At 42.5% G+C, this 26,018-nt stretch overlaps 1 protein-coding gene across 3 annotated transcripts in view; it reads right to left on the bottom strand.

Moving 5' to 3' along the window:
• plrg1 (pleiotropic regulator 1) overlaps positions 1-26,018 on the bottom strand; it is a 103,406-nt gene that overhangs the window by 11,037 nt on the left and 66,351 nt on the right. For all 3 annotated transcript variants that reach the window (XM_073043146.1, XM_073043147.1, XM_073043148.1), the window contains 3 exons: positions 16,276-16,384; positions 15,961-16,100; positions 9,856-10,049 (listed from right to left, as the gene is read on the bottom strand). In XM_073043146.1, coding sequence (XP_072899247.1) covers positions 9,856-10,049; positions 15,961-16,100; positions 16,276-16,384 — 443 coding nt within the window. The remainder of the gene's footprint in view (positions 1-9,855; positions 10,050-15,960; positions 16,101-16,275; positions 16,385-26,018) is intronic.

Genomic DNA, 26,018 nt, shown 5'->3' with positions numbered 1-26,018 from the left:
GAGGCGGATACGATAGGTTCTTTTGAGACTTTTGGATAGGTACATGGAGGTTAGAAAAACAGAGGGCCATAGGTAAACCTAGTAATTTCTGAGGAGGGGACATGTTCGGCACAACTTTGTGGGCTGAAGGGCCTGTATTATGCTGTAGGTTTTCTATGTTTCTATGTCATACTGATACATCTGACCTTAGCTTCTCTCTCAAATTTCAGAGTGAATTCGATCACTCCAAGGGTTCTTTTGCCTCAAGCTCTCTAATCAATTCTGGTCATTGCACAACACTTAATCCAGAACAGCTGATCCCCTCCTGGGCTCAACCACTGAGCTGTTCTAAAAATCCGTCTCATAGGCATTCTACAAATTCACTCTTTTGGAACTTGCACCAACCTGATTTTTCCAATCTACGCACATATTGAAATCCCCCTTTTCGTACGCATTTTTAATCTCCTGTGGTAACTTGTAGGCCACATTACTACTGTTTGGGGGTCTGTATACAACTCCCATCTGGGTCTTTTTACCCTTTCAGTTCCTTAGCTCTAACAACAATAATTCAACACCTTCCAACCCTCTTTGTAATGATTTAATTTGTTACCAAAAGAGCCTGTCCTTTCAATACAATTTGCATTCTTGGATGTTAATCTCCCAGCTTCTTGCAGCCATGATGCCTACAACATCACACCTGCCAATCTGTAACCGTGCTACAAGTTCATTTCTCTTATTCTATATACTGCACATTCAAATACAACACTTTTAGTTCTGTATTCATCTTTTTGATTTTGTTCACGTTTTTTGATTTTTTCACCTTTTACCTTGTAACTCATCCTGTTGACTGCAAGTTTGCCCTATCATCAACCTCTTCTTGCTAAAACTCTCACTACACAATGCTTATTTGTAAACCAATTATCTCATCTTCCACACTATTACTCTGGTTCCCATCCTCCTGCCAAATTAGTATAAAACCACCTAAACAACTCTAGCCAACCTGGACCCCCTTGGGTTCATGTGTAACACATCCATTTTGTACAGGTCATACCTTCCCCAGAAGAGATTCTAATGATCCATAAATCTGATCCCCTGCCCACTGCATTTCCTCAGCCATACATTCATCTGCCAAATCATCCTATTCTTGCATATGGCACAGGCAGCAATCCAGAGATTACTTTATATTCCTCGAGCACCTCATTTACTCCATGCTGCCTATATTTATTGTCGATCTTCCTCTTTTTCCAAACCAAGTTTCCAATATCCCTTGAAAACCATGGCTCTCTCAAACTTTTAACCTTTCCTTTCAACCTAACAGGAACATAAAGATTCTGTACCCTCAAAATCTCACCTTTAAATGACCTCCATTTCTCTATTATATCCTTTCCATAAAAAAAAAATTGTCCCAATCCACTCCTAAATCCTTTCGCTTTTCCTCAAAGTTAGCCTTTCTCCAATCAAAAATCTCAACCCTGGGTCCAGTCCTATCCTTCTCCATAATTCTATTGAAACTAATGGCATTGGGATCACTGGACCCAAAGTGCTCCCCAACACATACCTCTGTCACCTGACCTATCTTATTCTCTAACAGGAGATCCAACACTGCCCGTTCTCTAGTTGGTACCTCTATGTATTGCTGCAAAAAACTATCCTGCACACATTTTACAAACTCCAAACCATCCAGCCCTTTTACAGAAAGGGCTTCCCAGTCTATGAGTGGAAAATTAAAATCTCCCACAATCACAACCTTGTGCTTACTACAAATATCTGCTATTTCTCTACAAATTTGCTCCTCCAATTCTCGCTCCCCATTAGGTGGTCTATAATACACCACTGTAAGTGTTACTACACCTTTCCCATTCCTCAATTCCACCCAAATAGCCTCCCTAAATGAGCTCTCTAACCTATCCTGCCAAAGCACCGCTGTAATATTTTCTCTGACAAGCAAAGCAACACCTCCTCCTCTTGCCCTTCCGATTCTATCACACCTGAAGCAACGAAATCCAGGAATATTTAGTTGCCAATCACACCCCTCCTGCAACTATATTTCACTAATAGCTACAACATCATATTTCCAGGTATCAATCCATGCTCGAAGCTCATCCACCTTTCTTACAATGCTCCATTAAAATAGATGCATTTAAGAAACTCTCCACCTCTTACTCTCCGTTTATCCTTAACGGTGCAAACAACTTTATTATCTTTTTCTTCCTTCTCCTCTATATCTTTGGTCTGAGCGCTCCCCTTCTCTGTCACCTGCCTATCCTCCCTCACACACTGTCTACTAGCTTTCTCTATTTGTGAACTAACCTCCTCTCTCCTAGTCTCCTCAATTTGATTCCCACCCCCCAACCATTCTAGTTTAAAGTCTCCCCAGTAGCCTTTGCAAATCTCCCTGCCAGGATATTGGTCCCCCTAGGATTCAAGTGCAACCCGTCCTTTTTGTACAGGTCACACCTGCCCCAAAAGAGGTCCCAATGATCCAGAAACTTGAATCCCTGCCCCCTGCTCCATTCCCTCAGCCATGCATTTATCCTCCACCTCATTCCATTCCTACTCTCACTGTCGTGTGGCACAGGCAGTAATCCCGAGATTACTACCTTTGTGGTCTTTCTTCTCAACACCCTTCCTAACGTCCTACATTCTCCTTTCAGGACCTCTTCCCTTTTCCTACCTATGTCATTGGTACCTATATGTACCACGACCTCTGGCTCCTCACCCTCCCATTTCAGGATATCTTGGATGCGATCAGAAACATCCCAGACCCTGGCACCAGGGAGGCAAACTATAATCCGGGTCTCCTGACTGCGTCCACAGAATCGCCTATCTGACCCCCTAACTATCAAGTCCCCTATTACTACTGCCTTCCTCTTCCTTTCCCTACCCTTCTGAGCTACAAGGCTGGACTCTGTGCCGAAGGCACGGCCACTGTTGCTTCCCCCAGGTAGGCTGTTCCCCCCCAACAGTACTCAAACAGGAGTACTTATTGTCAAGGGGTACAGCCACTCTCTAGTGCCTGACTCTTCCCCTTCCCCCTCCTAACCGTGACCCACGTCTGCCTCCCATGGCCCCGATGTGACCACCTGCCTGTAACTCCTCTCTATCACCTCCTCACTCTCCCTGACCAGATGAAGGTCATCAAGCTGCAGCTCCAGTTCCCTAACACGATCCCTTAGGAGCTGCAGCTCGGCGCACCTGGCGCAGATATGGACGTCCGGGAGGCTAGGAGACTCCAGGACCTCCCACATCCGACACCGAGAACAACAAGCTGCCCTCACACTCAGCGCTTCACTGCCTGACGACACACGTCTGCACAGTCCCTCCTGCCTGTCTTAACTCCAATGAGAAGAAGAAAAAATCAAAATGGCTCCCGCAGCACTCCCACTCCGATTCTCAGCCTTCCTTCTCCAAATATGTACTAAGCCTTCTGGATGCTCACCCTTGCCTTTGAAAATGCCACCTGAGACATTTCCAATCCTGGCACCAGGGAGGCAACATACTATCTTCTGGGCGTCTCTATTGTTGCCACAGATGCTCATCTCTGTTCCTTCCTATCAACACTGCAGTCTTCTTCACCTCTCTGCTCGTCTGAGCCACGGCACCAGACTCAGTGCCTGACACTTGGTCACTGTGTCTTCCCAACCCCCCACCACCCCCAGTAGGTCGACCCCTCAACGGCATCTGAAGTTATATACTTATTATTGAGGGGAACAGCCACAGGTGTACTCTGCACTGGCTGTGCAAGTCCTCTCCTCCTCCTGACAGTCACCCAGTTACGTGACTCCTGCAAGTTAGGAGTAGCTTCTTTCTATCACCTCCTCATTCTCCCATGAGTCAAAGGTCATTGAGATGCAGCTCCAGATCCTCAATACATTCGCTCAAGACCTGTAGCTTGGTACACCTGGTGCAGATGTGTTTCCCAGTCTCCAGTCCCCCAGCCTTCCCACACCCCACACACAATACAAAAACACCGGTGCTAAGGCACCGGTGACCCCTGTTTCCATCCAAGGGGTCAGCGTGGACATGGTGGAGGATTACAAATACCTGGGGATACGAATTGACAATAAACTGGACTGGTCAAAGAACAATGAGGCTGTCTACAAGAAGGGTCAGAGCCGTCTCTATTTCCTGAGGAGACTGAGGTCCTTTAACATCTGCCGGAAGATGCTGAGGATGTTCTACAAGGCTGTGGTGGCCAGTGCTAACATGTTTGCTGTTGTGTGCTGGGGCAGCAGGCTGAGGGTAGCAGAATCAACAAACTCATTCGTAAGGCCAGTGATGTTGTGGGGGTGGAACTGGACTCTCTGACGGTGGTGTCTGAAAAAAGGATGCTGTCCAAGTTGCATGCCATCTTGGACAATGACTCCCATCCACTCTATAATGTACTGGTTAGGCACAGGAGTACATTCAGCCAGAGAGTCATTCCACTGAGATGTAACACTGAGCATCATAGGAAGTCATTCCTACCTGTGGCCATCAAACTTTACAACTCCTCCCTCGGACTGTCAGACACCCTGTGCCAATAGGCTGGTCCTGGACTTATTTCCACTTGGCATGATTAACTTATTGTTTAATTATTTATGGTTTTATATTGCTATATTTCTTCACTATTCTTGGTTGGTGTGACTGTAACGAAACCCAATTTCCCTCGGGATCAATAAAGTATGTGGTCTGTCTGCCCCAGCGTCATTCTCACTATACTATGCCAGATAAGGAATGAACAAATACGAACAGAGAGAGTAACTTACAAGACAATCTACCTCACTCAAGCCTGATCTCACCTACACCTGATGAGCCAAAAAGACCGGCACACTCACAGGAATGGCCGCTCTGCTTGCACTTGAATTATTCTTATTGGCCCTCTCTAATGGATCCCTCCTCAAATCAGAAAACTGCTGTGAAACATTGCCTTCAAAATCTTGATTGCCACCCTGATTAAAAAGTAGCTCTTTTCACACACCCCCAGTGTGGATTGTGCAGCTCAGTGAAAACTAGCTGAAAGCTCTGCTTTTTAAAAATCTTGAATGTTTCTATTATCCATGGGCTTATCTAAGAGTTTTGGAAATGTCCTAAAGTACTACGCACCTGGCAAGGCATTCCATGCACCCACCTGACATCCCCCCCCAATCATCTTAAAAACACACTGATTTTACTTTTTCCGCTCTGGAGGAGAGATTGCCTCACCCCACCCTGATTGACAGCTACAACCCTGCAAGTCCCGATAAAAGGTGGGCTGCCAAGGCGCACCAAGGAGACACACTAAGAAGACACGATAGCGCTTCCCGTTGGAGCGGGAAGCCATTTTGAAGGAAGCCACGTGCGTTAGATTCCGGATCGGGAGTCTGTGGCTGAAACCAAAGGAAAAACCGTTTTTAACTAACAACAGGGATTTGCTTCGCAAAGACAACGGGCAAGTGTTCCTTTCTCTCACCAATCCCTCTCTCCAACACGTGAAATGCCAGCGGTTCCCAAACGGAAAAGCCTGCAGACTTCTGAGTGACTTTTATATTTCCATTGGACTCAGTATTATCCCCTAGACCATATATGTCAAACTCAAGGCCCGCGGTGGAATTATCTTTGGCCCGCGAGATAATATCTAATTACTATTAAAGCTGGCCCCAGTAATCGAAGCGCCTATGGCGTATGATATGGCTAATGCTGAGTTTATTCAGGTACCAGGTTTTCAGGGTTTTTAGTGTTTATTCGGCAGTCTTCTTCATAAGAAACGGAATTTGTAAAGTGAAACACTTTGTAGTTATAGCAGAGACTGAGACACATGAGAGCAGGCTGAAAAAACGGAGGCAACGAAAGCTGCGTTCGCACGCGTCCGACTGATCCGGCCCGCATGAAGCTGCATTTTGCTCAATCCGGCCCGTGACCTAAAATGAGTTTGACACCCCTGCCCTAGACAACGATAGAGCTTATTTCTGATTGATTATTACTATACCTGTGCTTTAGATTGAGTATTGATGACGTATATGATCTGAATGTTTTGTATTAACCATACGTTTGTGCCCCTTTATAAATAGAAAACGTTTGAAAATAGTACCATCAGACTTCAGCGGACCTCTCTATCTTTGCTGGTAAGCCACCCAGTTACGGGGTACGTAACAAGTGGGGTACTCGTCTCGGGATTTGAAACCAAAGGGGAGGGTCAGTGAATCGGGCTGTAAGTCCAAACTTGAATCTGGGTACGCAGGTAGCCAGACAGAAAACCAGCAAAGATGGATGTGGATGAATTTATGAGAAACCCGACTCCGGGGGCGCTAGAGAAGGGTACCAAATTAGACTTGGTAAATCTGGCGAAGGGGTTAGACCTCACAGAGGTGAGGTCATCAATGAAAAAGCGGGAAGTGCGAAGGGTCATAACTCAGTGTTATATTGGGAAGAAGGTGTTTGCAGCTGAGGATTTGGAAAATATCCCCAAAAAGATATTAGCGAGTGGGACAGATCAGTTAGAGTTGGAGAAAGTAAGGTTGGAACATGAATTTAAAGTAAAGCAGCTGGAAGCAGCTGAGAAAGAAAAGGTACGGGCTGAGAAGGAAAAGGAATGGGCTGACAGAGAAAGGGAGCAGGCGTTCAAACTAAAGGAATTAGAGGTGAAACGGGTTCATGAGCTCCAGTTAAAAGAGCTAGAAGCAGCTGAGAAAGAGAAACAAAGGAGCCATGAGTTGGAGCTGGACAGGCGAAGGCAAGAGCGAAGAGAGAAAGGGGTAGAGAGAGAGGAGGGGTTTGATGTTAGTCGGGCGTTGAGGTTGGTCCCCCCGTTCGAGGAGACGGATGTTGATAATTATTTCTTGCTTTTTGAAAAGGTGGCAGTGAATCAGAAGTGGCCCAGAGAGCAGTGGGAGGCGTTGTTACAAAGTGTGTTACGAGGGAAAGCACAGCGGGCATATGCAGCGTTGCCCCCGGAAGGGGAAGGGAATTATGACCAAGTAAAGGAGGCCATTCTCCAGGGTTACGAGTTAGTACCTGAAGCGTACAAAGGTTCAGAAATTTAAGGAAAGGGTGGAATCAAACGTATACCGAGCTAGCCCATGAGAAGGGTGTGCTCTTGGACCATTGGTGCACCGCAGAAAAGGTGGCCGAGAATTATGGGCGTCTCAGGGAGTTATTCTTGATTGCGGAATTTAAAGGTTGTGTTCCAGAAGAGATCCGGATGTATTTGAATGAGAGGACGAATCAGTCCATCTCAGAAATTGCTAGGTTTGCAGATGAATATACTCTAACCCACAAGACAAAGTTTTCCTCGCCAAAAAGTTCCCAGAGAGACCATGGGAACGATCGAGGAAGTCCGCCAAGTGAGGCAGAGGTCCCGCCGGGAGCTAGTGGTAAGGTTGAGGGGGAAAGGCAAGAAAGCTGGAGATTTCCTGGTTTAACCTGTTTTAATTGTGGAAAGGTGGGACATATTGCATCAAAATGCTTTGCTCCGAGAAAGGAGCCAGAGAGAGGGAAAGCAGCGGTCCCTATCGGGTGTGCAGTGGTAATCAGAAAATCGGCAAGAGGGTCCCAGGTAAGCAGAGAGCGCGAGGGGTCGGAGATTTATCTGTCACACGGAACCATGTCTGTGAGGGAGGGGGACCCACCAATTCCCGTACGGATTTGGAGACACATGGGGGCGGAGCTATCATTAATTAGCCGTAACGTATTACAATTCGGACCTCCGACGGGCGAGGTAGCCCTGAGAGGAATAGGAAAATGGACAGAAAGGGTGTCTTTACGTAGGGTCATTTTGGATTGTGAGCTGGTGTATGGATCAGTTGAAATGGGGGTGCCATCAGAATTCCCGAGAACTGACGTGGACGTCCTCCTTGGAAATGATTTAGCAGGAGGAAAAGTTTGGTCGGCCATGACTATGACCCGCCAACCGGTGCGTGTTGAGGCCCCGCCCATAGCGTCCCCGAGCTATCCTGCATGCGCGGTCACTCGCAGCCTGTCGAGAGCGGCAGCTGAGCAAGCGAGCAGTTTAAATCTGGCCAGTATTGATTTGGCCGAGACGGTCCTACCAACCCTGTACCACGAGGGTTCTGAGGGTGGTAAACCGAAGAGTAGTAAAGTAAAATGGGTTAAGGGAGAGGAGCGAGATCTTCCCTTAGCGAAGAGAAAGGTCCTAGAGGTAGGAAATAAAGATGAGAGACGGGAAAAGCTGTTAAAAGGTCCAGAGTTGGACATGGATGATCTGTCGGGGGTGGCAGCCCTGTTTGAAGAAGTTGAGAGTTATCAAGGTGTTCCCGATAATGAAATGAGGGCAGTCCTAGATGAAAAGGATGCCATTACCTTGGTGAGGTCCGCTGGGTTGGCAGACGAGGTTGTTTCAGCCCGCGGGGTTGAGTTTACTCCGGAAGGGAGTTTCCCAGAGAGAAACTGGGAGGATCAGGGGAATTTAGAATCTGAAAAGGGTACGGGTATTGAAAGCCTGGGAGAGGCAGATGTCCCATTTGAGTGTGTCCAAGATGTGGATGCACGTGGTACTGAACCTAGTATGTCCTCTTGTTTGAATCTCCCCTACTCTCAATGGGAAAAGCCTATCCACGTCAACTCTATCTATCCCCCTCATAATTTTAAATACCTCTATCGTCCCCCCTCAACCTTCTATGCTCCAAAGAATAAAGACCTAACTTGTTCAACCTTTCTCTGTAACTTAGGTGCTGAAACCCAGGTAATATTCTAGTAAATCTCCTCTGTACTCTCTCTATTCTGTTGACATCTTTCCTATAACTTGGTGACAGAACTGCAGGGACTTGAGGTTTTCTGTTGACTAATATAATACATGGTGTGTAGACCTCGCTGGCAATTCTGGTGTTGTGACCCGAATCGAGACAAACACCACGCTGCCCACTCCACCAACAACACGGCACAGCCGGACACATAACAGGGGACTTTACATCTCACAACACTGGATTCAATGATGAAACCCGTGATTAATGTTGCTGTCCCACTGAAATCGTAAGAAACGCCCATTAAGGTGTACCCTGCCAATGTCCTCAATGCAACCTATAACAACCCTCCGTACTATTCACAACTCTGCCATTAGCATGGGTCCAGAACAGATCCCTGTGGAACACCACTGGTCATTGACCTCCAGGCAGAACGTTCTCCACCTACAACCACACTCTGCTTCTATTGACAAGCCAATTCTGCATTCACACAGCCAAAATTCCCTGGATCCCATACCTCCATACTTTCTGAATGAGTTTACCATGGAGAACTTTATCAAACACCACATCCAGGGCTCTACCTTGTTTAATATAATTGTCAATCATAGAAAAGCACAGCACAGGCCCTTCTGCCCATCTAAGTCCATACCAAATCAATTAAACTGCTTATTCCCATCGACTTGCATCAGGGCCTACATTCCTCCATATACCTACATTCCATGAACCTATCCAAACTTCTGTTAAATACTGAAATACAGCTTGCATGACAGCTCATTCCACTCTCACGCCCCTCTTTGACTGAAAGTTTCCCCTCATGTTCTCCTTAAACTTTTCCTTTCACCCATAACCCATGACCTCTGGCTGTAGTCCCACCCAACCTGAGTGGAAAAAGTCAGCTTGCATTTACCCATCTATACCTTGTAATTTTGAACATCTCTATCAATATATCATTTTATGCCACACTGTTGACCAAGTTAGAAATTATCCAACTCTTTACAAGTATTATTCTAAACTTTGCCTTTTTTTCTTTCTGCACATTACAAATTGCATTAAGTTTCTGGCACATTTTTAGACAGGTGATAAGGCAGTTTCTATTCCAGTAGCTTGATTAAATTGGACAAAGATGCTATTCACATCTGGTCATAAAAACATGATGAAATCCAGTCACAAAAAATTGATATTGCTATTCCTTATAGAACAAGAATATGTTAATACATACAGCCATGTCATCTTCCTTGTAGACTTTGATTGTTTTATCAGCTTCTGCTGTAAGTAACCTGCTTTCTGACTGGTCAAAGGTGCATGCAAAAATCCCAGATTCACTATCCAAGGAGCCTGGCTGCACAGCAGCATGTATTCTTTGGAAGTTATACCCAGTTCTCCAGTCCCAAAGATGCATAGTGCCATTGTCAGCTGTTGATATAAATTTAAAATAACAATGTATTAAGCATGCAAATACATGTAACAACATAAGAACGTGCAATATTTTTGTTGTGACTTACACTATCTTGTTGAGTGTGGTACAATTCCTGTGTGGTAGCTGATAAACACCATGCATCATTGTGCTCTTGGAAAACTAACATTCTTAAAATATTGCAATGCCAACGTTTTGCTTAACAGTTATTTAAATAGACATAGCTTTAAATTAATACAGACAGTGGAAAAGATCTACTCAAGTTAATTTTACAGCGCAGGTAATCAGCAATTTCTATATACAGGCAACCACTGGGTTGCACAAAGGTTGGTTTCCTGATTGTTGTCTGTAAGCAAATTATTCTGTATTATCAGAAACATATGTTTATCCATAACTGTATCATTCTGGAAACACTTAATATTTCTTTAATTTCACTGCATATTCACCTTAATACTAAACTGATAAGACTACTTTATTAGTGTACTGCCCTATGCAGTGAGCTTAACACCTTCTCAAAAATCCATCGACGACTTAAAGCCTTTAAGATCCAGATGGTGCCATTGCTCATGTTTCTCTCTTGGAAGTGGGACGTCCTGTCCACAAGTGTCTGAGGTCAGATTTCTGAACATGAAGTGCCCCTGGATACTGACAGGAGCAGCAAATTCAAGAGGATCAAATAAGCTGCTGATAGTCGAGAACATATCATATTGTCAGTGACCAGGGAAGTAAAGGTGTTCATAATGAGGTCCCATCCAAGGTCCAGACTGCACTTCATAGGAGGGAAATCCTGTACAAGATCAAAATTCTGTAGACCTTGGGCCAGATCTTCAGATGGGAAATGTTGCATGATTGCTGGATGCAATTTTAGAAGTCAGATTAAACTGTGCCAACATGTTTTGTGCTGTGTTCAGCATGTTGATTGCTCCTTCTGCACTAGAAAGTGATTTAAGACCATCATCAATATAAACATGTCCCTACGTGCCTCTGTGCTTCAGTACTGAATACATTCTCTCCCTCGATAGCTGTCTTCTTATTGTCACAGCTGGTGAGGGCCAGCTACCAAGTACATGAAGTCCCATGTGGTATTCCACAATCTCCTTGCCCAGTTGATGATCAAAAAAACCACAAGAATCTGAGGTAGTCTCGATGATCCTGTCTCACTCAGAAATTGGGGAACATTTATTCAGTGTTTGCTATCACTGCGATGGACTCAGTTCTGAAGCACATGAGGACTCTGAGCAGACTGCTATTGAGGTCTGGCGTCACAAGAGCACGTCATTCAGAAAAATGGTTTTGACATTTCTTATTTGTGCAGGTTTTTGGAGGAGGGAAACATCAATGTTGGGCAAATACCACTTTTCTTTGTTAAATCTTGTGGAGGAGCTGGTTCAGCATGAATGTTCTTGAAGAATCTCCCAATGAAAGAATTTTTTTCTTTCATTTAGGATTTCCTTCTGACTAAGGGACATGAGACATGCTCTGTTGTTAGGTAGGAGTTGTTGTGGAGAGCAGCTGTGTGATTCCAAGATGGCGGCACGACGCAGCTTGCAGCGGCCACTCCGGAGCTGATTATCTGTTTTTTGTGAAGTGGGGTGCCGTGCGCAATCATAATCGATTGAAAACAGACGTGGGAGCACAGACGAACATCAGGAAATCTCCAGAAAGACCTTCTTCGTTGCTGCTGCTGTGAGGTCCGGGACTCTGCTGGGAAGAACAGGCCCCAGTCCTCAGGGTCGCATTGCCGATGGCGGGGCTGTCTTAATACGCTCGGCAGAGGATGGTGCTCGGAGCAGCTGTGCCGGAGGGGATGGTCGTTGGCTCGGAGTTCGCTGCGGTCAGGTCACTTTCGGTGTGTGCTGCGTTTGCGAGGCTGGTTTCGATGGAGCTTTCATAGTGTGCTGCGTCTGCGAGGCTGAATCGGGCGGCGCCATGGGAGTCCATAGCGGGGGTATTCCCTCCTGCCGCTGGCATGGGATGGCGAGTCTGTCGGGACCCTCGGGACTTGTGGAAACTGTGTGGTGATTTCTTTTGAACTTACAGTCCTTTAACATCTTTGGACTATTTTTACTGTGCTCATGGTCTGTTTTTTTTTATCAATTATGCTATTGTTTGCACTGTTGTAACTATGTGGTTTTGTGCAGGTCTTGTGGCTTTAGTTTTTGGTCTTGTTTGTCTGGTGGATTTGGAGCTCCTTTCTGGGGAACACGCTAAGATGGTAGTGCGATATTAATACGCAGCAGTCTCTCCGGACTCTGAACTGGGGATTGCCAAACGTTATGTGGATTTTCTGGTGTAGTCTGTTTTGTCGTATGCTTTTGTGATATCATTCTGGAGGAACGTTGTCTCACTTTTTAACTGCATTGCATTTGTGGTTTCTAAATGACAATAAACTGAATCTGAATTCAAAGGAAGATCTCAACTTCAATGGAAGGGGCCAGCTTATAATCATGCTGTAAGTGACAGAAGATCAGCTTGCCTAAATCTGGTAGAGCAAAAGTATATCATGGTATTTGGTTTGCTTACCTACAAGCTACACTTACATACAATACCAGAAAGTATATTGTGCCGAAGAGGGGCGTTGCCAAGTATGGAAGTGCTTTTGGGGAGCATTGGCAAGTATGGAAGCGTTTCAGGGCTAAGAAAGGTTGGAAAACACTGCTCTAGAGTCATTTGATGGTATATGGTTGAAATATATCGATTGCTTCTTTAGAAAGTGTGGCCAATCTGCAAGTGTTTTTCTGAATCCTCTGCATTTCCTTAAGGAGTCAGATTTCTTATGGATAGGGCATCATCTATTGGAGAGTTTTCTACAAACCCCATTTCCAGAAAAGTTGGGATATTTTCCAAAATGCAATAAAAACAAAAATCTGTGATATGTTAATTCACGTGAACCTTTATTTAACTGACAAAAGTACAAAGAAAAGATTTTCAATAGTTTTACTGACCAACTTAATTGTATTTTGTAAATATACACAAATTTAGAATTTGATGGCTGCAACACACTCAACAAAAGTTGGGACAGAGTTAAAATAAGATTGAAAAGTGCACAGAATATTCAAGTAACACCGGTTTGGAAGACTCCACATTAATCAGGCTAATTGGTAGCAGGTGAGGTATCACGACTGGGTATAAAAGTACCGTCCATCAAAGGCTCAGTCTTTGCAAGCAAGGATGGGTCATGGCTCACCCCTTTGTGCCAAAATTCGTGAGAGAATTGTTAGTTAGTTCAAAAGGAACATTTCCCAACGCAAGATTGCAGAGAATTTAGGTCTTTCAACATCTACAGTACATAATATTGTGAAAAGATTCAGAGAATTCAGAGACATCTCAGTGCATAAAGGGTAAGGTCGGAAACCACTGTTGAATGCGCGTGATCTTCGAGCCCTCAGGCGGCACTGCCTAAGAAACCGTCATGCTACTGTGACAATTAAAGCCACCTGGGCTCGGGAGTACTTCGGAAAACCACTGTCACTTAACACAGTCCGTCGCTGCATCCAGAAATGCAACTTGAAACTGTATTACACAAGGAGGAAGCCATACATCAACTCTATGCAGAAACGCCGGCGAGTTTTCTGGGCCCGAGCTCATCTCAGATGGACCGAAAGACTGTGGAACCGTGTACTGTGATCAGCTGAGTCCACATTTCAGCTAGTTTTCAGAAAAAACGGGCGTCGAGTTCTCCGTGCCAAAGATGAAAACGACCATCCTGATTGTTATCAGCAAAAGGTGCAAAAGCCAGCATCTGTGATGGTATGGGGGTGCATCAGTGCTCATGGCATGGGTGAGTTGCATGTATGTGAAGGTACCATTGACCCTGAGGTGTATATTAGGATTTTAGAGAGACATAAGTTGCCATCAAGGTGACGTCTCTTCCCGGGACGTCCATGCTTATTTCAGCAGGACAATGCCAGACCACATTCTGCACGGGCTACAACAGCGTGGCTTTGTAGACACAGAGTGCGTGTGCTTGACTGGCCTGCTGTCAGTCCAGATCTATCCCCTATTGAAAATGTATGGTGCATCATGAAGAGGAGAATCAGACAACGGAGACCACGGACTGTTGAGCAGCTGAAGTCTTATATCAAGGGGTTTGTACTTCAGTTATGTTGTCTGTGATAGGGGTTCTGGTTTCCCATATTTTTGCTGGAGACCTCTCTTTGAATGACATGTTACCAGAAGTTGAGAGCATAAAACTAGCGACATTTCACATTTCTGCTTGGTGACAGACGAATTCACCAGGAATGAAAATGGCGGATAGTTGGCACGATGCTTTGTTCTCTACTTGACTATTTCTCCACTACAGGGTTTATTCTTCTTGCTGTCAGTCCGAGTACGTAATCATTGCTTTTCGTGACTTGTAGTTGAGAGGGAGGTCTGGAAAATTACCAAGTCTACTGACGAGAGATTCTTTGACTGCCTCTGGACAGCCATAGCATTTGTTCAGCCTCCAGCTAAACACCTTCTTAAAAAACACCCAAGACAGAAGCTTTCTTCAGGGTTTTTAATGAGATCTTACTAGTGAAACTGCAGCAAATAAGTACAATACAGAATGTTGCGTAGCTGAATATACTGAATAAAACTGTTTATTATTCTTGATATCAGTGTTAACCAAAGTAATACACATATGGAACACTCCATAACCATGCTGTGTAGAGAACTTGTGGTGCAACGATAACAATAATAAACATAGTACTCCCTTCAAAATATATTTATAATGTTTACCGTTATTAACAAAACTTAAAACCTACAGAATTTGCTATTCCGAGGGCAAATAAATGATAAATTGAATCCAAATGAACAGTGCAGGAAATGATAAAATACAGCTTACACACAGGAAGCGATGTTCATACAAATTGAGCTGCCCCGCTAGGTAAACCTGTACATCTCCTCGTTAATGAGATATATAATCAGTCGATCACGTGGCAACAACTCAATGCAATAAAGCATGCAGACATTATTATTCAGACCAAACATTAGAACGTGGAAAAAAATCTGATCTTAGTGCTTTTGACTGTGGAATGATTGATGCCATACAGGCTGGTTGGAGTATCTCAGAAACCACTGATCTCCTGAAATTTTCACGCACAACATTCTCTAGAGTTTACAGAGAATGGTGCAAAACCAGAAACCATTCGGTGAGTGGCAGTAGGTGAAAATACCTTGTAATAAGCTCTCATTCAGGCTGACAAGAAGGTGTGCAGAATAGCACCTCTGAACACACGTGTCAAACCTTGAAGTGGATACAGCAGAAGACCTCACTGAGTGTATATTGTATCCAGTCATTAGTGAAAACCACAAAATATATTATTTCTATCTTGAAAAGTGCTTTAAAAAGTGTACAAGAGAACTTGAGTAAAACTAGATTCCCTTAAGTCAGGTCATTTGTCACCATGGGAGCTCCTGTAATTGATCACCATTACACATTTCACAAGATTATTTTGTGCACTTTACCACATTATCAAAGTTTAATTTATAGAGATCTAGTGAGGTGTCATAGTATAGAACACAGACACAGGCCCTTTAACCCATCGAGTCTCTACTAATCATCAACCACCCATTACACTAATCCAACATTAATCCCAAATTTTCATTTTCACCAGATTTTGCCATTCATCTAGACTAGGTGTAATTAACCCAACAACTCATAAATCTTTGGGATGTGCAAGGAAACCAGAGCACCCAAACTGAAATCCAAAAGATGCCATGAAGAATACACAAACACCACAGACACAGTAATCAAAGTCAGCATTGAAACCGTGCCTCTGGGACTGTGAGGTAGCAGTACTACCAACTGCATCACTGCCACTCTGAAGTTTAATTAAACCTGCCCTAATATGGGCAAAAAATGTGGTTTTGGCCTAAAGAAGATAATTCCCTTTTTTTTTGATACTTTCTACCTCTATGGCTTACCTCCAGATACTAACACGCCATCTGAGTTGACAGCAAGTGTGTTGATGATAGCATTGTGACCGGGTAGATTCTGAATAAAAATACCATCTGGACACTTCCACTGCTTTATATTATCTGGAGAACCAGAAGCAAAAGTATACCTATAATAAAATAAATACATTGATCACATAACACATGGTTGATAAACTTTTGTGAATAAATAAAACAAAGTAAAATTCACAATGCCCAATTTTAATCAAAGTAACCACCTCATTAATTGTTCAATCAGACCAAAAATATTAACACAATATAGAAACAATATAGAATAAGACGTACTGTCTTGGATGGAGAATGAGAGAACGAACAGACTTCTTATGATTGGTTAAAGTGACTCTAGTTTTCCCTGCTACCAAATCCCACAGTCGTATAGTTGTGTCGTGGCTTCCTACAAGAAATAAACAGATTTACTCGAGCATTCAGTTTACACAATTTCATTAACGATTAAGCAGTTAAGGGTCAGTGCTAATGCAGCAGTTATTGATGTCACTGCAAGATATGCTACTAGGTTAATTGATTTTTTTTGTAATTTATTTTTTTACTGAAGTTCATCAAGCAAACATTTCCATAAGATGTATTTCAGACATTGTATATATCATATAATCATATATATCACAAAATCTCTACAAAGTATTTATCTGGGGTATACACTTATAGAAAAGAATGGAAAGAAAAAAACAAGCAAAAGGAAAGAACTATGTACAAGTAGGGAGTGATCTTTTTTTTTTACAACAGATTCATTGATTTGTGAGAATAAAATCAGACCTATGAGGCATTATGTAGTTAAACCATTTTTCCCAGTATGAATCAAATTGTTCCAGCTTATGATTAACAGATGCTGTTATCTTCTCCATTTTGTAAATGTCCATTGTAATTTCCATCCATGTACTTAAAGTTCGGCTCTTCTGTGATAACCATTTCCTAGTAAGAGTCTTTTTACCAGCCACCAACAATATATTCATAAATATTTATCTCTTTTCAACCATTCTTGAGGTATATATCCAAAATACCGTAGATTCCGGATTATAAGCCGCTACTTTTTTCCCACATTTTGAACAGCTTTGAACTCTGCGGCCTTTAATCCAGAGCGGCTAATACATTGTTTTTTTTCATGCCGCCTCGTAAACATTTTGCCTCGTAACAGTAGACCAATAAAATTGTTGAGTAGTTCACAGAGGTCCAATGAAATTGTACGATAAATCAAGCGCACTTTCACAATTAAATTATTGTAAATCAGTCATTTGTACTCACCCTCATCAACATGGAAAACACTCGAAGAAAAGCATTGTGCTGCCTTTATGGCAGTTACTTAGTTTATAATATTTTCGCTTAGTAATTCATTTGTTAGTTAAAGTTAGAAGTGTTTTAACTATATTTGTTTTCTGTACTACATCCCGGGATGCTATGACGTCACACCCGGTTTCGCCGCGTCTTGTGGGAAATACCGGTTTGCGATAAACGGGAAGGTGGGGGCATTACGCGAGCTCATCAGACCCGAGCACATTAGACCCGAGCACATCAGACCCGAGCACATTAGACCCGATTAGACCCGATCGCGTTACGCGAGCTCATCAGACCCGAGCACATCAGACCCAATTAGACCCGATCGCGTTACGCGAGCTCATCAGACCCGAGCACATTAGACCCGATCGCGTTACGCGAGTTCATCAGACCCGAGCACATTAGACCCGATCGCGTTACGCGAGCACATCAGACCCGAGCACATTAGACCCGATTAGACCCGATCGCGTTACGCGAGCTCATCAGACCCGAGCACATTAGACCCGATCGCGTTACACGAGCTCATCAGACCCGAGCACATCAGACCCGAGCACATTAGACCCGATCGCGTTACGCGAGCTCATCAGACCCGAGCACATCAGACCCGAGCACATTAGACCCGATCGCGTTACGCGAGCTCATCAGACCCGAGCACATTAGACCCGATCGCGTTACGCGAGCTCATCAGACCCGAGCACATTAGACCCGATTAGACCCGATCGCGTTACGCGAGCTCATCAGACCCGAGCACATTAGACCCGATTAGACCCGATCGCGTTACGCGAGCTCATTAGACCCGAGCACATCAGACCCGAGCGAAAACGCTGCTTTTAAGTTAAAGGCGATCAATAACTTTTCCTGGTAGGCTGCAGTATATATATTTTTACCAGTCGCTAGGAGATATTGGAATGTTGTTCGTGCTGTTCAGTAAAAAAGTATATGCAACGTAATTTGTGTTACCGATACGTATGTATATTTAAAAGTAGCCGTATTACAGGCACGGTTCGAAAAAAAGCATTTGCAATATATATTTGTTTGTTACCATATGGATTTAATTAAAAGTTAAAAAATCCTCACGTGTAATATCTTTCTGTGTAAATATCTCATATTACAACGTGGGACACCTGCGGCCGAAAATCCGGTGCGGCCTGTACAAGTAAAAAATTGATTTTATTTCTAAAATTAGAGCCAGCGGCTTTTAATCAGGTGCGCTCTGTAGTCCGGAATCTACGGTATATGGTCTTACTCTCCAAGGGCATTTCACATTTAAAGATGTCTTGTAGGGCATTGTGTATCCCCCTCCAATAGTTTTTGATAACAGGGAAGTCCCAAAAAATATGATAGTGATTTGCATTTTGATTTCCACAATTTCTCCAGCTAACAGGGAGGTTACTATCATAATGGGATTTCTGAGAGGGTGTAATAAAATATCTTATCAAGTTTTTCCATCCAAACTCCCTCCATTTCTGTGAACTGGTACACTTCCATTGATATCTCCATATTATTGTCCATTCTTCCTCAGATATAATTATCCCTCCTTCCTTCTCCCAGTTTGTTTTAATGTATGAAGTCGAATGTGTTTTAAGATTTGACAACCCCTTATACATGCTTGAAATGATTCTACTACCATTTTCTGAATTATATGCTTTTCTAAGGAGCTCTATCAAGCATGTATTTGCCTTAGTTACATTTTTAAGCGTCTTATTAACATATTGTCGCATCTGTAAATACCAATAAAAATCTTGTTTTTCTAATAAGTGTTTCTCTTCAAGCATTTCAAAACTGAATAGTGTTCCTTCTTTCATTATGTTGCAAAGAACTGTTATTCCTTTAGCTGTCCAGTCCTTAAATCTAGCATCCAATTTATTTGGCGTAAAATCCCAGTCATATGCACACCATTTAAGAATTGCAATATCTCCCTCTAGATTATATTCTTTTATAGTAGTTTTCCATATTTTAAGAGTCAATTTCACCCATGGGTTATCAATAGTATTTATGTACCTTTGCAGGTTGTCATCAGTCAAAATTCCTTGTATGGGGATGGGAAGTACCTGCTCCTCAATGTTTTTCCATTGAGCGTCATATGATGGGATGCACCAACATATCACAGCTCTCAACTGTGCTGCAAAATAATAATCTCTAAGAGAAGGTAAGCCCCATCCCCCCTTTTCCTTTGCTAATTGCAAAGTTTTGAGACGAACTCTAGGCCTTTTACCCTGCCAAATATACCTTGATAGCATCTTGTTCCATTCATTGAATTGATTTTGATTAATCTCTATTGGTAGGGTCTGAAAGAGATATAACAGTCTGGGCAGTATATTCATTTCAACAGACTCAATCCTTGAACTGAGACTGAAAAAAGGAATCAGGTTCCATCTTGCCACATCTTCCTTAATTTTTTTATATAAAGGCTGGTAATTACATTCTGATAATTTTGCCAAATCTTTTGGCATAATGATGCCCAAATATTTGAAAGACTCTGTGTGCTATGCCCAGGGGTATTGACTTTCAATTTCTCTTGGTGGGCTATAGTAATATGAAAGTAATTGGGTTTTATATATGTTGATCTTATATCCTGATAATTGACCATATTGTTCAAAGGACTGCATCAATTTAGGTTAAGAGTATGTTGGTTGCCCCAGATAGATCAAAATGTCATCCGCATAACAAGCCAATTTATGCTCTGTCCCTTCAATAGTAATTCCCCTGATACCTTCATTTTGTCAGATGTATTGAGCTAATGGTTCCAGATATAACGCGAAGAGTAGCGGTGACCATGCACAACCCTGTCTCGTGCCCCTTTCTCGGGTAAGACTATTTGATAAATATCCATTGATTTTAATCCTAGCAGTAGGATTGTCATATAGTGTCTGTATAGTTTTAATAATTGTCTTGGAAACGAAATCCATGTACAACTCTGTAAAGGAAATTCCAATTAACCGAATCAAATGCTTTTTCAGCGTCCATGCTTATCACTATTACTTCGATTTTATTTTTTTGTATATGATCCATAATGTGAAGTGTCCTTCGTATATTGTCTTGTGTCTGGCGTTGTATCAAACCTGTCTGATCATTATGTATCAGTATGGGTAGAAACTCCTCTAATCGTTTGGCCATGATGGAGGTAAATAAACTATAACCTACATTAAGAACGGATATTGGTCTAAATGACCCGCATTCCATTTTATCCTTGCCTTCTTTCGGTATAGCTGAGATGATCGCTTCCTTCCAACTGGGTGGCATTTGTGCCTTTTTTTAGAGCCCAGTTCAATGTGGGGAGTAAAATAGGAATTAACATTTTTAAATTCTTTGTACCACTCTGCCGTATACCCATCTGATCCTGGTGACTTGCTTAATTTAAGCCTACTAATTGCAGATTTTAATTCAACTTCAGTTATGTCAGCAGTCATCGTTCTATTTTGTTCTTCGCTTAAAGTGGGTAACTCTAGAGAATTCAAGAAGGTGTCAATTTGGGTTATGCTTCCCCCTGGAACTTTGCAATATAGAGTTTTGTAAAACACTTTTCAAAAGCTTCTTGAATTTCACTTAGCTTATTTTTTATCATTTTCGTTCTTGGGTCCCTAATTCTATGAATTGTATTTTCTGCTAGCTTTTTTACCAGTTTCCACGCCAGTATTTTCATAGATTTCAATCCACTTTCATAATGTCTCTGTTTCAGAAACATTAAGTTTTTCTTGATTTCTTGCGTAGCCAAATTATTTATTTCATTCCTAATTCTTTTAATTTCCCCTAATGTATCCTGTGCCAAATTCAATTTGTGTTTTTTCTCTAGTTCCTTCAACCTATTTTGTAATCTCTAATGTTTTATTCCTTATATGAAGATATCGCTATAATTTTCCCTCTTAAAACCACCTTCAGAGTATCCCATAAAATGGGAGGTGAAACCTCTCCATTATCATTAAATTCTAAGTAGAGACCAATTTCTTTTTTAATTTGTTCCTTAAAATACGGATCATTGAGTAGACTTGAATTTAGTTTCCAAGTAGTATTCTTTGGTTGCAGGTCAAAATCAACAGATAAATATATAGGTGCATGGTCACTTACGTCTATTGTCCCAATTCCACAGGTTTTTATTTTGGCTTTGTCTTTTCCAAATGTTATGAAATAGTCTATTCTTGTATATACAGAATGGGGAGCAGAATAATGAGTGTAATCCCTTCTGTCAGGGAAAAGGTCCCTCCAGATATCAATTAAACCAACATCCTCAAAAAGTGTATTAACTTTCTTATGTAAAGATTTTGTTTCATAGGTTTTTCTATTGGAAGAGTCTAAGTTTGGTTGTAATTGTAAATTTAAGTCTCCCCTGCATATCAGGAGACCTTCTGTTTCCGTTACCATAATATCAGTAATTTTCTGAAAGAAACCAATATCACTTCCTGGGGGTGCGTACATATTCAATAGAGTAACTGAATTGCCTTCTATATTCTCCCTTACCAGAATATATCTGCCCTCTTTATCTCCCATTTCGAATACTTTTTCAAAATTTAGCTTACTTGAGATAAGAATAGCAACTCCTCTCCTATGTCCTGATTTATATGAGGAGAAAATTGTTTACAATTGTAAACAATATATATTAATGATTTAGACGAGGGAATTAAATGCAGCATCTCCAAGTTTGCGGATGACACGAAGCTGGGCGGTGGTGTTAGCTGTGAGGTGGATGCTAAGAGGATGCAGGGTGACTTGGATAGGTTAGGTGAGTGGGCAAATTCATGGCAGATGCAATTTAATGTGGATAAATGTGAGGTTATCCACTTTGGTTGCAAGAACAGGAAAACAGATTATTATCTGAACAGTGGCCGATTAGGAAAAGGGGAAATGCAACAAGACCTGGGTGTCATTGTACACTAGTCATTGAAGGTGGGCATGCAGGTACAGCAGGCGGTGAAAAAGGCAAATGGTATGTTGGCATTCATTGCAAAAGGATTTGAATACAGGAGCAGGGAGGTTCTACTGCAGTTGTACAAGGCCTTGGTGAGACCACACCTAGAATATTGTGTGCAGTTTTGGTCCCCTAATCTGAGGAAAGACATTCTTGCCATAGAGGGAGTACAGAGAAGGTTCACCAGATTGATTCCTGGGATGGCAGGACTTTCATATGAAGAAAGACTGGATCGACTAGGCTTATACTCACTGGAATTTAGAAGACTGAGGGGGGGATCTTATTGAAACGTATAAAATTCTAAAGGAATTGGACAGGCTAGATGCAGGAAGATTGTTTCCGATGTTGGGGAAGCCCAGAATGAGGGGTCACAGTTTAAGGATAAAGGGGAAGCCTTTTAGGACCGAGATGAGGAAAAACTTCTTCACACAGAGAGTGGTGAATCTGTGGAATTCTCTGCCACAGGAAACAGTTGAGGCCAGTTCATTGGCTATAGTTAAGAGCAAGTTAGATATGGCCCTTGTGGCTAATGGGATCAGGGGGTATGGAGAGAAAGCAGGTACAGGGTTCTGAATTGGATGATCAGCCATGATCATACTGAACGGCGGTGCAGGCTCGAAGGGCCGAATGGCCTACTCCTGCACCTATTTTCTATGTTTCTATGAAAAACAGATTAGTGAAGCTCATTCTCTTTAGTTTTTTATGCTCATTATCACTTAAATGAGTTTCCTGGAAATATACTACATGGGCTTGTTCCTTTTTTCTTTTTGGATAAAATTCTCTTACGTTTGATTGGATTTAATAGCCCATTGACATTAAAAGAAATGAATTTTATCTTGTCCTTAGCCATCTGTATTTATCTGTCACTGTATCATTGAAATTAAAATAAAACATAATCGATCAAATAAGAACCAAGAGACGCAAATAATAACAAAAATGGCAACGAACGTGTGATTCCCAAGGCTGAGGTCTCTGGTAGATGACCCTGCGTTGAGCTAGAGGAAATGTCTAGCTGTGGGGGATAACCCTTCCTACTTGTGAGTTGAGGGCCCCCATTGCAGTATTCATAAAAGTCAGTGAACAAATCCATTACACAGAAAAGATTTCCCTGTGTACTTCTCCTATATACACACACACACACACACATACATATATATTCTCATTTTGGTGGGGAAAAAGGAGTAAGTGAGCGAATAAAGAATAACAACTAAGTAATATAAAATCCACATTATAATAAGTATTTCTCGAGATAGGTATATCACCGTGTACTTTTCCTTCCGTTTAGCTTCTCAACATTTTTAAAGTTAGCCAAACCTTATGGCTCTTCTGAAGGGGGTGAGGACTGTCTTTGGGAAACTCCCGGTCTCTTCCTGATATATTTCTCTTGGCCTCCTCCCGTCTCCTGCCTTCTCGATTCTTGCACTATTTCCCAAGCGGAGCGGGTTAATTCCTCAGCCAGGCTTTCCTTCGTTTTGGTCACGCTGACGGGCAACCCTCTGGCCTTCATGTCTGTAATCGCCTCTTCCACTGTCTGGTACAACTGCGTCCCGTTGTCATAAAACGCTCAAAGTTTAGCAGGGTATGGAGTTTGAAATCTAATCTTATTTTGCTTTAGTACTCGCTTTACCGGAGTATTCTTTGCGTTTCTGGAGGACCGCAGGGGGGTAATCTTGGTTGAAATATATTAATTTATCCTCTAAAAACACTCTCTTCTTACCCCAGGCCCTTCGTAGAATCTCCGCCTTGGTGCTGTACCGAAGGAACTTAATTATTACTGAGCGTGGCTTTCTATCCTGGGTAGGTTTCGGGACTAATGCGCGGTAGGTTCTTTCGACTTCCAGCTTCATAGCCGGGGGAAGATCCAGCGCGTCCTGCAGTAACTTTGCGACAAACTCCGTCATAGACGAGCCCTCCACTCCTTCAGAAACGTTGTAGATTCTGATATTTTTCCGCCGTGATCTTCCCTCCAGGTCAAGCAGCTTACCTTCTTGGTGATTTAATATTTTTATTGTCTTACTCAGTATCCGTTCCACATTTTGAACGCGATCTTCCACCTTCTCAATTCGAGTCTCTGCCACCGCTATTTTTTGATTGACGCTGGCGAGCTCTGACTTAATATCACGGAGCTGCTGCTTTATATCTTTCTGGACCTCCATTATTTCTTTCAGGATTTCAAAGATATTTGCCGCTTCGCCTGAATGAGGCCCAGCGTCCGCCTCACTAGCACGCGGTCGGGTAGGAGAGCCGCTCGCTGCGCTCCTCTCAGACGCAGGCTCCGCAGTGTCGCTTTTTTTTATCTCCATTCTTTTTCCCCATTCTTGCCCCTCGTTTCAGTTCAAATATTTTTTGAAAAATATTATATTTGATGGGTTAACGCGTTTTTCCGGAGGAGCTAGTAACTTAAGCTGCCATTCTCGACGATGATGTCACTGGAAATTGGTTAATTGATTTCTATAAATAATTATTTAGAGTAATACAAAAAGAAACCATATAACAATTACAGCACGGAAACAGGTCATCTCGGCCCTTCCAATCCGTGCCGAACGCTTATTCTCACCTAGTCCCACTGACCTGCACTCAGCCCATAACCCTCCATTCCTTTCCTGTCCATATACCTATCTAATTATTTTTTAAACGTCAAAATTGAACCTACCTCTACCACTTCTACTGGAAGCTTGTTCCACACAGCTACCACTAAAGAAGTTCCCCCTCGTGTTACCCCCAAATTTTTGCCCCTTAATTCTCAACTCATGTCCTCTTCTTTGAATCTCCCCTACTCTCAATGGAAAAAGCCTATCCACGTTAACTCAATCTATCCCCCTCATAATTTTAAATACCTCTATCAAGCTCCCCCCTCAACCTTCTACGCGCCAAAGAATAAAGACCTAACTTGTTCAACCTTTCTCTGTAACTTGGATGCTGAAACCCAGGTAACATTCTAGTAAATTTCCTCTGTACTCTCTCTAATTTGCCGACATCTTTCCTATAATTTGGTGACCAGAACTCCAAATTTGGCCTCACCAATGCCTTGTACAATTTTAACATTACATCCCAACTCCTACACTCAATGCTCTGATTTATAAAGGCCAGCATACCAAAAGCTTTCTTCACCACCCTATCCACATGTTATTCCACCTTCAGGGAACTATGTACCATTTTTCCTAGATCACTCTGTTCTACTGCAATCCTCAATGCCGTACCATTTACCATGTACAGTCGGCCCTCCTTATCCGCGAATTCAACCAACCGCGAATCTTCTTGTTCGAACACATAGACTTATTTTCTTGTCATTATTCCCTAAACAATGCAGTATAACAACTATTTACACAGCATTTACTTTGTATTAATTATTATAAGTAATCTAGAGATGATTTAAAGTATACGGGAGGATGTGCGTGGCTTATTGTGGATCGGGATCGAAAAAATCCTAAGTTCTCTTACTAAGTAAGTCGGAACAGGTACATCTAGTATTATTTAGCTTCAGTCAAACATTTGCATTCATATATAGTATGTATTTAACCTTTCTATGCATATAAAACACTGCAGAACGCATGTTTCAGCGCCGGGCTCGGGAAGTTCGCGAGTTCGATCCAGTGGCAGACCGCTATCAAGTGCGCTCTCCACCGTGCCGGGTTGATGGGAGGATCAAAAACCCAAAACCCCCAAATCCAATAACTGAACCACTGCGTTGCTTAGTAATAATTGTAGCTTTCATCGGGGCACAGCCTTTCTCACTTCATGCTTTAAAACTGTTCCGATTGTTGACCAATGTAGCCTAACGCTTTTCTAATGACAGATGGCGTTTCACCTCTTTTTGATCGCTTTATTATTTCCACTT

The sequence above is a fragment of the Hemitrygon akajei genome, chromosome 4, assembly GCF_048418815.1.
Source record: "Hemitrygon akajei chromosome 4, sHemAka1.3, whole genome shotgun sequence".
Classification (NCBI taxonomy): domain Eukaryota; kingdom Metazoa; phylum Chordata; class Chondrichthyes; order Myliobatiformes; family Dasyatidae; genus Hemitrygon; species Hemitrygon akajei.
This window is presented reverse-complemented; position numbering and strand designations above follow the sequence as displayed.